Raw genomic sequence first — 13,516 nt, forward strand, 5'->3', positions numbered from 1 at the left:
AACTTAATCATTAAACGTCTAGTAGTTGAATTGTAGCTCACTGGCATAGTAAATACTTCTGAGGTAATGGCACGGCACTCCACCCCTTCACCTTGATTCTTTATGCAGATTAGGCACGTTGCAGGAATTACTGGATGAAACTTTATATCATGCATTAGGCAGAAGGTCACTCTAGGTGATCATTGTAGTCCCTTCTGGTCTTAAAATCTGTGAATCTTGGGCTCCTCAAACAGTATAATTCCTATTATGAGAATCATCCCCCCAAGTTTCGTTTATGGTTCATTTAGAACTATAACTTCATTTTCTACTTGCAGTGACTAATTTTTGTTGCTGTTCCAACTTGTATTTTATAAATAGACTGTGTTGCTTTTTGTTCTGTTGATCTCTCTCTCTCTCTCTCTCTCTCTGAATTACCTGGTTATACCATTTTTGTTTGGGTTTTATAATCAGGACACACAAGTAAGATGTTTCCTACAATAGTAAAGAGGAGGAGCAACAGCTTAACAAAATTGAAACAAGAAGGCTCTTACAGAGTTTTTTGCCTTTCCACTGATAAACGTTTGTTAAAACTTTGCTATTTGCAGTAGATAAGCAAAGGGTTAATATTGTTTCTTGCACATGTGGTAGAAGTCTTGTGCCTTCTTCAATATTTCAAACTGGTGAAGATTATTTTTATTTTAGTTTCTTGTATCTGTCAGTCCAGTTAACTGTAGTCATTAAACTCTGTAATGCCTCAGATTCTATTTTGATTTCTACAATTACGTAATGTATTATTTTTTTTCTTCCCTTTGCTCTCCCCCACTTCCCCACCCCATTTACATACTCTTTCTGGGTGTATCCCATATTTGGATTTTTATTCATGTTAGACTTTCTATAGTGCCTTTCACTGTAATATCTTAACTGCTACTTTTTCATGTGTTTGTGTCCCATCCCGTATTTTTACCATTCTTTCTACTCTTGTCTCCTTAATCTTTCTCATCTATCCCTTTCCAGTCTTTACCCCACTATTTGCTGGCCAGCATACCAGCCACCTTTCCTCCATCTGAAGGCTGGACATAGACCCATCCAGTGATTCTCCCTAGGACCTGAATGTGCTGGCTCAAAGAATGAGGGACCAAATAGTCTCAAACTGACATGCACTGCTTTTTCCAATCACTTTCACACTTCTTCCTCCTCACATTTCCCCCCCCCCATCCTCATCTCCTGGTTTTCTCCCCATCCAGCTTCTCTGTGCTACTACTCTTGCACACAAATTTTGGTCAGCTCCATAGGCAGAAATAGTATAACAAGGTTCACGTCAGCTACTGCACTTCTTGCCATCACCCCTGGAACAAACATGATGTATGGAACATATGAACAATCCTACTCTATGGGACTGCCCTGTAGTGGAATTTTTAAAAGGTGGGGTTGGCATGAGGAAACATGTCATTTGCATGATCTGATACATTTATACCCTGTTTAAGTATAACAGTTCAAGTAGACTATCCAGAGATAATTCAAATTTTTGTTTTTGCAGATTCACCACTTTTGCACTTCCATGAATCAGACTGTGAACTCAGAGGGTCTTCATCCTGTGAATCTCTGCTTTCTCTCAATACTGAAAAAATTCTGGTATGCTGTATACTGTTTTATTATGTACAATAAGAATGCTAATTGGTTGTAGATGAGAGAGAAATGGGTTTGTGTATCAATTTACTAGCTGTCGGAATTATTAATAATATTAGAAATTATTAATATTATGGGAGAGACCATAAGACACTAATTTTACCAAAAATTCATGTTTTTAAGTCCAAAGGCCAAATGGCATTTTCTAGCATTGCTCTGAACATGCCTAACAGTTTAAAAATAAGCAGTCAGTTCACCCAATACAGTAACAAAGTATTCATAAGCATATGATCAGTATACTTACTAAATAGACTTGACCAAGGGAAAACCATCTCATTGTGGTGTGCTCCAACATGATCAAATAGGGTCTAACAAAGAAACTTTAGATTCATAATGTGATGTGTCATTCTATATTCTTTATGAAAATATGCTTATCATATGAATATGACATAACTGAGATATACTTTATGCCAGATGGCTCATGTGAGATATCATTGGAAAGGTTATGATTTACTGAATGCGATTATCCAATTTGTATGCCTGTATCATTTCTGTATCTGAAGTTAGGAATATTGACTATGTATCTGTATTCCTACTATGCTACTTTGGGTGACGCCCACTGCTAATACTTCAGGTGCAACAATGGAAAAGACAAACGGGGCGGATGGCCCATCAGTAAGGACAATGAGCTGTGAAAAGCATGGCCTTCCTGTGGATGCTCCATACTGCCACTGACTCATGGAGGCTGTGATACTACAGAGTCAGGTGGTCTTATGTAAATCCTATGTAAGGGTGGGGAGTAAGGCAGACAGGACTCCTCTCCCTGGCCTGTCTGCCCAAGAAGAAAGACTGCAAAAGGGAAAGCAAGATGGGGAGTCCAGACTGAGACTGGGGTCCAGTCTAAAAAGGAATATAACTGGAACTCTGAACCACAGAAACTTTGCAAACTGCCTGCAACAATATCTAGGCTGAGAAATACTATCTGTAACCAATTTCTTTAGTGAAATTAGCTTAGTTTGCATGTTTGATTTTATTTACTTAGTAATTTGCTTTGTTCTGTTCGTTTCCCCTTTTACCACTTAAAATCCTGCCTTTTATAGTTAATACAATTTATTTTGTTTATTATTAAACCTAGTTTCTGTAATTTCGAACTGGGGTGGGGAGAAGTGTGCATACTTCTCTCCATATTGCGGGTGTGGGGGGCAGCAATTTCATAATATCTCTTTGGGTCCACACTCCAAGGAAGGTGGACATCTGAGTGCTGGAGCAAGTCTCTTAAGCTGAATCTTCCCAGAACCGATCTGCAGCTAGGTGTAGCCCTGCCTGTGTGTGTGTTAGAGGAGGTTTTGAGAGCCTGGCTCAGCAAGACAGGTTAAAGGGGACCCATGCTGGCAGAACAGGTAGACTCAGTGGTATCTCAGCACATCAGGTGGCTTCCCAAGGGGTCCAACCCGTCACACATAACTCTTTTTATACCCTTTAACAAACAAATGATGTCATCGTTTTTTAGAGGAAGTCAATAATTGGCAATTTGAGACAATTCACCCTTCATTCCAGTCTTAATCCAAATAAGATTTTCTTCCCAAGGCCTTTCCTCTCCTCCTCCTTGCTGACCAACATTTTTTCCATTGCAGCTGGGTCCACATATGCTTTACTTTTAAGAAAAAAGAACGAGGAGTACTTTGGCACCTTAGAGACTAACAAGAAAGCTTATGCTCAAATAAATTTGTTAGTCTCTAAGTTGCCACAAGTACTCCTCATTCTTTTTGCGGATACAGACTAACACGACTGCTACTCTGAAACCTTTACTTTTAAGATAACACTGGTATGTGGGGTGGGAAAGTTTATGTTGGCTCCTTTTAAGACAGATTCCTTTTGTCTTATTTAAAACCATGTGAAGTCACACCTGTTGGTCAGAGGCCTTCTTTTTAGAAACTTCCCTGTATCATATTAGATATTCTTTGAACCAGACATCCTCCCTATCTCATTCCTTCTGGCCTTATAACTCATTATTTTCAAGGCCTTCCTTCTACTTGCTAGTCAGGGCCTGTCTTTATAACACATATATTTTCTTAACCAAACTTAAGCTAATTTTAAATTCTTTAATTTCATATTCATCCTGCACTACAAATTTAGTTCAATTTGGCTATGTAGAGGGAATTTGTACAAATTGTTTGCTGCTATGGCCACCTGCTCTTGGATCAATACACTACACAAGAAAAGTGCTCATGAAAGATAGTAGATTGACATCTTTGGATACTTAGGACTTCTACCCATGGAACTAATGCTACCACCAGGCCCGTGCACACAGCTTACTTGCACTCTATTAGTATGTCTCAACTCCTTTCAAGAAATGCTGCCTCTGGAAGTGATAGATTAGTGCACGGGCTTCATAATGAATCTTCTACTTCTGAGACTGCGGGTATGTCAACACTACGGGATTAATCTGAATTTACAGAATTCGAATTTTGGAAACAGATTGTATAAAGTCAAATGTATGCGGCCACACTAAGCACATTAATTCGGTGGTGTGCGTCCATGTACCTGGGCTAGCGTCGATTTCCAGAGCATTGCACTGTGGGTAGTTATCCCATAGCTATCCCATAGTTCCCGCAGTCTCCCCCGCCCATTGGAATTCTGGGTTGAGATCCCAGTGCCTGATAGGGCAAAAAACATTGTCGCAGGTGGTTCTGGCTACAGCCTCACCCCTCCCTCCATGAAAGCAACGGCAGACAACCATTTCGCGCCTTTTTTCCTGGTTGAACACTGCAGACTCCATACTACGGCAAGCATGGAGCCCGCTCAGCTCAAGACAGCAGTCATGAACATTGTAAACACCTCGCGGGTTCTCGTGCAGTTTATGCTGAACCAGGACCAGAAAAACAAGGAGAGGAGGAGGCGGCGACGGCAGCGCAGAGACAAGAGTGATGAGGACATGGACACAGAATTCTCTCAAACCGCGGGCCCCCAGGGCTTTGGAGATCATGTTGTTAATGGGGCAGGTTCTATCCGTGGAATGCCGATTCTGGGCCTGGGAAACAAGCACAGACTGGTGGGACCGCATAGTGTTGCAGATGTGGGACGATTCCCAGTGGCTGCGAAACTTTCGCATTCGTAAGGGCACTTTCATGGAACTTTGTGACTTGCTTTCCCCTGCCCTGAAGTGCCAGAATACCAAGTTGAGAGCAGCCCTCACAGTTGAGAAGCGAGTGGCGATAGCCCTGTGGAAGCTTGCAACGCCAGACAGCTACCGGTCAGTCGGGAATCAATTTGGAGTGGGCAAATCTACTGTGGGGGCTGCTGTGATGCAAGTAGCCAAAGCAATCACTGAGCTGCTGCTACGAAAGGTAGTGACTCTGGGAAATGTGCAGGTCATAGTGGATGGCTTTGCTGCAATGGGATTCCCTAACTGTGGTGGGGCGATAGATGGAACCCATATCCCTATCTTGGCACCGGAGCACCAGGGTACCCAGTACATAAAGCGCAAGGGGTACTTTTCAATGGTGCTGCAAGCACTTGTGGATCACAAGGGACGTTTCACCAACATCAACGTGGGCTGTCCGGGAAGGGTTCATGACGCTCGCGTCTTCAGGAACACTAATCTGTTTAAACGGCTGCAGCAAGGGACTTACTTCCCGGACCAGAAAATAACCGTTGGGGATGTTGAAATGCCAATAGTTATTCTTGGGGACCCAGCCTACCCCTTAATGCCATGGCTCATGAAGCCATACACAGGCAGCCTGGACAGGAGTCAGGAGCTGTTCAACTACAGGCTGAGCAAGTGCAGAATGGTGGTAGAATGTGCATTTGGCGTTTAAAAGGTCGCTGGCGATCATTACTGACTCGGTCAGACCTTAGCCAAACCAGTATCCCCATTGTTATTGCTGCTTGCTGTGTGCTCCACAATCTCTGTGAAAGTAAGGGGGAGACCTTTATGGCGGGGTGGGAGGCTGAGGCAAATCGCCTGGCTGCTGATTACACGCAGCCAGACACCAGGGCGATTAGAAGAGCACACTAGGAAGCGCTGTGCATCAGAGAAGCTTTGAAAACCAGTTTCATGACTGGCCAGGCTATAGTGTGAAATTTCTGTTTGTTTCTCCTTCATGAAAACCCGCCCCCTTTATTTACTCATTCTGTGTAAGGAACCCACCCTCCCCCTTCCCCCAGCTTGCTTTCAAAGGAAATAAAGTCACTATCGTTTAAAAATCATTTATTCTTTATTAATTGATTATAAAAAGAGGGCGAGAACCCGGGTGGGGTTTGGGAGGAGGATCGGTGGGAAGGAAAAGGCGACTAAAAAAGGTTAAAAAAAAAATGACAGCCTTTTGCTTGGGCTGTCCACTGGGGTGGAATGGGAGGGTGTACAGAGCCTCCCCCCTCCCCCCGTGTTCTTACACGTCTGGGTGAGGAGGCTATGGAACATGGGGATGGGGGTTATACAGGGGCTGTAGCGGCACTCTGTTATCCTGCTGCCATTCCTGAAGCTCCACCAGACGCCGGAGCATGTCTGTTTGCTCACGCAGCAGCCCCAGCGTTGCCTCCTGCCTCCTCTGATCTTCCTGACGCCACCTCTCATCTCGAGCGCCTCTCCTGTCCTCACGTTGGTCCCTCCTGTCCTCACGTTCACTGGCATCTTTCCTATACTTTGAAACTATGTCCTTCCACTCATTCAGATGAGCTCTTTCACTGCGGGTGGATTCCATGATTTCCGCGAACATCTCATCTCGCGTCTTCTTTTTCCGACGCCTTATCTGAGATAGCCTTCGGGACGGAGGAGGGAGGCTTGAAAAATTTGCAGCTGCTGGAGAGAGGGAAAAAAGGAGAGAATTTTTTAAAAAGATGCATTTTACAGAACAATGCTTATACTCTTTCATGGTGACCAACACTATTCACATTACATAGCACATGTGATTTCTGTGCAAGGTCGCATTTTGCCTCTTAATATTGAGTGCCTGTGGCTTTGCTGCTAGAGATCACAGACGCAGGTCCGGGCAACAGAATTCGGCTTGCATGTGGCCATGGTAAGCCATTGTCTTTCGGCTTCTGTGCCCTCCTTTCCCACATACCAAGCAAAGCCCGTTGAGTACTGCGGTTTTCCTGTTAACCTTCAGTAGCAGAAAACAAACTAACCGCCCCCCCACCCCCATCCAATTCTCTGGATGATCGCTTTATCCCTCCCCCCACCGCATGGCTGGTATCAGGGAAGATCCCTGCTAGCCAAACGTGAAAAGCTCAGGGCCAATTCCTTCCCCCTTCTCCCCCCGTGCGCTTGGCTAACTGCAGGGAAGGATTTCTTTTCAGCCACAGGCAAACAGCCCAGTAGGAACGGCCACCTCTGTCTCCTTAATTAAATTCCCGTATTTCAACCAGGTTACCATGAGCGATATCACTCTCCTGAGGATTACACAGCAAGATAAAGAACAGATGTTGCTTGAATGCCAGCAAACACTGGGACCATACGCTGCCAGGCTTTGTCATGCAATGATACCAGATTACTTGCTACTAGCATGGCGCGGTCAAGTGTCCTACCATGGAGGACGGAATAAGGCTGCACTGCCCAGAAACCTTGTGGAAAGGCTTTTGGAGTACCTCCAGGAGAGCTTCATGGAGATGTCCCTGGAGGATTTCCGCTCCATCCCCAGACACGTTAACAGACTTTTCCAGTAACTGTACTGGCTGCGAATGCATCCCAAGTCCTCAGGGCAAAGTAATCATTAAAAAAACGCTTGCTTTTAAAACAAGTTTTATATTTTAAAAGGTAAACTCAGCTGAGGTCCCTTCCATGGGGTCATGGTCTTGGATACTGGCTTGGGAGGGTTGGGAGGGTACTTCAGTCAGGCTGAGAAAAAGATCCTGGCTGTTGGGGAGAACGGAGTGCTGTGTGCTCTCCGCAAGCTCATGCTCATCCTCCTCCTCCTCCTCTTCCCCGTCCGCAGAATCCTCAGGTGTAGCTGATGAGATTACCCCCACCTCGGAATCCACGGTCAGAGGTGGGGTGGTGGTGGCGGCTCCCCCTAGAACTGCATGCAGCTCGGCGTAGAAGCAGCATGTCCGCGGCTCTGATCCGGAGCGAACGTTTGCCTCCTTTGTTTTTTGATAGGCTTGTCTGAGCTCCTTGACTTTCACACGGCACTGATCTGAGTCCCTATTGTGGCCTCTCTCCATCATGCCCTTGGAGATTTTTTCAAAAGTTTTGGCATTTCGTCTTTTTGAACGAAGTTCTGCTAGCACTGAATCCTCTCCCCATATAGCGATCAGATCCCGTACCTCCCGTATGGGTCCATGCTGGTGCTCTTTTTCGATTATCGGCCTGCATGGTTATCTGTGCTGATGAGCTCTCTGTGGTCACTTGTGCTCTCCACGCTGGGCAAACAGGAAATAAAATTCAAATGTTCGCGGGGCTTTTCCTGTCTACCTGGCCAGTGCATCAGAGTTCAGATTGCTGTCCAGAGTGGTCACAATGGTGCACTGTGGGATAGCTCCCGGAGGCCAATACCATCGAATTGCGGCTACACTAACCCTAATTCAAAATGACAATATCGATTTTGGCGTTACTCCGCTCGTCGGGGTGGAGTACAGAAATCGATTTTAAGAGCCCTTTATTTCGAAATAAATGGCTTCGTTGTGTGGACAGGTGCAGGGTTAATTCGATTTAACGCTGCTAAATCCGAATTAAAGTCATAGTGTAGACCAGGCCTGCCAAAGGTGCCAGGACCTGGTCTGACACCACAAGAGCATTTAATGTAGGACTCTATCAGTAACTAATTTAAGTTACTACAGAATGGCCACTATGAACTGGTGATGTAAAAGGAAGAAGTTTTGTATCCCATTATCTGTCTCCTAATCAATTCAGTCACTCTACATCACATTTTGTCATCATCTACTATCATTGCATAGAGAATTCTGAAGGGACAGCTTCAAGATAAAAAAAAAATCATAGTGTTTTATAACAATAATGCTGGCTACCCAACTTATTTTATTAAAGATCACAGTAGTTTTACAGGATATATGATCTCAGTGCTGTATAATGGTCACTGACTTTGTGGAATCTCTTATTTCTGTAGTATGTCAGCGAGAGAGAGATTCATGGTGTGTGTGTTTGCAGGGGAAACTGTTTTAAAAAATAATTGATCATAGCCTGTGTAAACATGCACTCTGAGAAGACTATCCCAGTTGGAAGCAATCACTGTTGGGGTAATTTAAAAACAAAAAAAGCCTAACTCTCCTATGTACTGCAAATCGGCCATTGCAGTTCTTAGTCTTAATTTTTTGTTCTGTCACCACGGCAGTTATTTATTTGACCAGATCTCCTGATTGACCTAGTGATTCCAGGGTGTTCACTCCATACTAATGAAATATACTTGCACTCTATAAATTGCCCTGTAGTTCAAGACCATAATCTTTCTGAAATTTAGAACAAAAAATATTGAAGAAATCAGTGCTGTTCTTACAGTTTCATCCATCCAGTTCCCTGGAAAGTATTGGATAAAGCACCTTATTTTCCCATATCCCAAGCAAATAAAAACAAGCTAATGATGGAATTCATCAATAATATTTGAGATTATTGGTATGAGAGACCACCAAGTACTAATTTAATCATAAATTCCTTTAAGGCCAAAGGCCAAATGGGATTTTATACAATTGCTCTAAACATGTTTTACAGCCTAAAAAATAAGCAATCATTACACCTAATATTGTAACAAAATATTCATAAGTATGTGATTAGTATATGTACAAACAGGCTAGACCTAGGGAAAACCAAATTGAAAATAACTCTTAATTCTTTAATTTCATACTTGCTCTACAGCTAATCTCTCTAATCCTGGACCCTGTTAATTTAAATTGCCCAGGAAAATTAAAGTGGAAACACCATTCTGTTATCACAGCTGGGAATTTTTTTCTGACTTCACTGATACAAACTCTATATCCCAGCTCGTTGGTGTCACCACCAGCTCCTGTGATTTGCCCCTATATCAAGTCATGCAAGTTCCTTTTGATTGAAATTTATTTTCCACTTGAAATCTTGAGCAGAATGCTAGTTCCAAAAACATTTCATGTCAGATGTATATCTGGTACCTAGACATATGGTGAAAGGTGCATTAGAAATATGTGCAGTACGGAGGAAGCAGGTCATGATTATTCATATCTTAATTTTAATAACAGATTTTAAAAGATTAATCTACAGATGTGAACTACAAGATCTTGTATGATGGATTTTCTATGAACAAAACCTTTTAGTTCATTCACTAATACCTTGTAACTGCCATTGACACTCTAGCCTTGCAAAGTATTCTTTTGTAAATGTACCTTAAACATAGTAGTTAAATCCAAAAATGATTACCATCCGTTTGGATTTCTAACTGTATCAGGGTGTTTAGTGTAACTCTAATTTCCTAGTTGAGACAACAATTGAAATATTATTACACTTGATCGTGTTGTTCATTCCAACCTTGTATAACAAAGAAACCATGCCTATCCTATCATAATTGAGGCATCAGATTCCAGAAATTGAAACAATAATATGGAGACTGTATGAGAATTATAACCTTTTCAATAAGAAATGCCAGTCTCAGTGGATAGGGAAATCATAATTAGGTTTTATTGCATAGTAATAAAGAAACTGATATTCCTGTCAATAAAACCCCAATTAAATATCGGTCACTATTGATTTGCTTTTCCCTGAAGATTTTTTTTTTTTTTTTTTTTTTTACCAAAGATAACTGGTATGTATTAGCATTCTTCAAATGCCAACAGTTTCTGGAAAAGGTTTTTCTTCCAGCCAGAACTATGGCTCTAGCATGTATTGGGCAGTGGCTCTCTTGTGCAGTTTAGGCAATGTCTGTTCTAGGGTGTGGATCATTCCATTAGTAAGGCTAAGATTTAGTCACAGGTATTTTTAGTAAAGGTCATGGACCGGTTACAGGCAATAAACAAACATTCACGGCCTGTGACCTGTCCATGATTTTTACTATATAAATACCCCCGATTAAAACTTAGCAGCTCCTGGAGCCCTGGACACTGCTGCTGTGGGGCCCCAGGACACTGCTGCTGTGGGGCCCCAGCCACCCCTGCTCCGAGGCCCTGGGGACCACAGCCTGGGTGCTCCCCGGGGCCGCCCCGGGACTGCTGCTCGGGTGCTTCCACCGGGCCAGCCGCCCGAGCAGCGACCGGTGCAGCTTGCCCCGAGACTGCCCGCAGGACCGCTGCTCGGACCCTCCTCAAGGCTGCTCCTGGAACCGCTGCTCAGGTGCTCCCTGGGGCCAGCCACCCCAAGCTGCCTGAGCAGTGGTCGGTGCAGCTGGCAGGACCGCTGCTCGGGGGCTCCCCAGAGCCAGCTGCCCTGGGACTGCCGGCTGGCTCCGGGATCAGCCGCACTGGCCCTTACAGCTGCAAAAGTCACAGAGGTCGCGGAAAGTCACGGAATCCGTGACTTCCGCGACCTGCATGACAGAATTGCAGCCTTATCCATTAGTGCCCATTACTCAGATGCACTATGGAGTGAAACTTTTTAATGTAACAATTCTATGCTTGTTTGAAGGGGACAAGAACAAGGCTGAAGCCTTTTGCTGGGGAGGAAAAAACAGGAATGAAGTTGAAGACATGGGTGGGAGAGGGACATCTAAAGCAGAAGAAGAAAACTGAAGACCTGTCTTTCGCTTGCTTCTTGACATAACTCACTTTTGGAAAGCCTTTATCCAATGAGCTGTTATATTTAAATTCTTGAGTGCATGCAGTTTGATACTTCCCTTAGAATAATTTAGAAGAGCAGTAATCTAAATTTGGGTAGCATTGACTTCAGTAGCAAAAATCTTTCACCCAACTTTGGTTAAATTCATCATTTTTTTTTTTAGTTGTAAGTTTTAAAATGTATCAATGTAAATGTGGTTACAAATAAATAAAACATTAATCTTGTGGTAATGCCCAAAGGCCCCAGTCAGGATCAGACCCCATTGTGCTAGGTGCTGTACAAGCATGCAGGACAGACCAAAAAAGTCAGACTGACTGATCAAGAGCTTCAGGATTGTGTTCCCTCTGTACAATGGGATTTGCTTTTGGTACTAAAAATGCTGTCCACGTTTCTTTGATTCTTTTAGAATTAATATGCCTTAAATTTCTCTCAGCCAAAGATTTAGCTGCATTGACTTCAACAAGAAAAATTGGAGACAGTAGTACAAAGTCTTTTGGATTGGTTGTTCAGCTACTTCTGGCTACAATTTTGCTCCTATAGTCCATTTCAATGCCTTCAGTTGTTTTGTGTGGTGTTTGCTGCACTGTATACTTACGTTGTGGCAAAACATGGCTGACTTATCCTTGAAGTTCTGGCAACTGGCATAATGTGAGCATATCTTGATGCTGGCAAGAGTTGGGACTCCTTGATGTATACGGTTTTTGTGGGCAGAGAGGCAAAAACTTTTATAATAGACATTTAAAGATAGCAAGTAGAGAGTTGGTAACTTTGGAGATCCATCCTTTTTGTTTATTTGGTAGCAATTGTCTAGTTATTTTTGTAAATGCAATCAGTTATTACATGATAATGGACATAATCCATCTCAAAATAAAGGATTCTGATATATCTGCAGCAAGATCCTACTCTGGGTCCATGGTGCAACAGTTCAGTCAGCAGTGTTCTGTCATTTACCATTTCTGTTTTCAAGGTTGCCAGACATGACCCGTTGACTAGACATGTGTTGCTCTGAATGGTGTGCGAGGGATATAATATGTACAACTCCTAAATAATGAGGTAGCTGACATATTAATGAAGCGATCTAATAACTTCTGTGATCTACATTTGGGGGAAAAAACATGGGACCAGATTCACAGCTGATGTAAATTGACTTAGCTTATTGACACTCAGTTATGCCAGTTTACTCCGGCAAGGATCTGGTACAAGATCTTTAGATCATTTGGAGCCCTCTTTCTTCTCTACAGCTTTGACAAAAACGGAACTAAACCACTTAAAAATGTACTTGAATTAAATTAGTAAAGATTACTAGCCCAAACTTGATCCATAAGAGGTATGTTTGCATCACTGTTTGAGAAAAGCATCTTTGTGGCCCTAAACTGCAATGGGAGTTCTAGGCAAGACTCAAGGAATCAGTGGGCGTTCTCTGTATGAATCAAAGGGGTTTATACTTGTTTGGACATCTCCATGTACACTTCATTTTCATATTATTCTGTTCTGCAGATACATTTTCTGGAAAGAGATTTTTCCAGGCAAGTCAGCTTTTGTGGTCCCTACTTTCTCTATAATTCCAGTATATATGTTTTAATTGTAAAGGCATGTAGTAGTGAAGAGATTAACAATGCCAGATTTTAAAAAAAAATCTTAATGAAACTTCTGTCCTTTATTATTGGGTCTATTTTCTTATGTATTTGTTTTATAGTCCTTCACTCTTTCTTCTCACTGGACAAAGGGTAAAACTTTCCTCCCACTATGTAATACATTGCTTAGGGACATTTCCATAATTCAAGTTAAAATGGGATGTATACTATTAGTAAGGACATTGTTTTATATTTTTTGGTTGTCCTAGGTGTATATACTTTCACCTGGTATGTTAAGTTGGCTGTAGTATCAGAGGATAGCAGTGACATCTGAAAAGCAATTTATCCCCTCACAAAAGGTTAGGAATAAATTTTAGTGCCTTTCTTCAGTTTTGTTGTATCATGGATTTTGCTTTAATAGTAGTAGTTACTTTGATGTCAGATGTTCTTTTAAGGATTTAAGCCTTAAATTGTCCAATGCTAAATTCTGATTGATTGATTTATTTATTTTGCTATTGTCAGCTAAATGTTAAAACCATAATGTTTTACAGAGCCAAGCAAAGTCACTTGCGGAACAAAAGCGATTCCCATTTGCCACTGATAATGACAACACAAATGAAGATTTGGGTAAGATAATTATATAAGGTTT

At 42.4% G+C, this 13,516-nt stretch overlaps 1 protein-coding gene across 15 annotated transcripts in view; it reads left to right on the forward strand.

The window, feature by feature from the left end:
* Positions 1–13,516, forward strand: part of TTC13 (tetratricopeptide repeat domain 13) — a 74,946-nt gene that overhangs the window by 3,438 nt on the left and 57,992 nt on the right. For all 15 annotated transcript variants that reach the window (XR_006174003.2, XR_006174005.2, XR_006174006.2 and 12 more), the window contains exons 2-3: positions 1,517–1,611; positions 13,419–13,494. Coding sequence is in view for 4 of the 15 variants with exons in the window: in XM_042848329.2 (XP_042704263.2) it covers positions 1,517–1,611; positions 13,419–13,494 (171 nt within the window). In the remaining 11 variants the exon portion in view is untranslated. The remainder of the gene's footprint in view (positions 1–1,516; positions 1,612–13,418; positions 13,495–13,516) is intronic.

Source organism: Chrysemys picta, chromosome 3 (genome assembly GCF_011386835.1).
Source record: "Chrysemys picta bellii isolate R12L10 chromosome 3, ASM1138683v2, whole genome shotgun sequence".
Taxonomy (NCBI): Eukaryota; Metazoa; Chordata; order Testudines; family Emydidae; genus Chrysemys; species Chrysemys picta.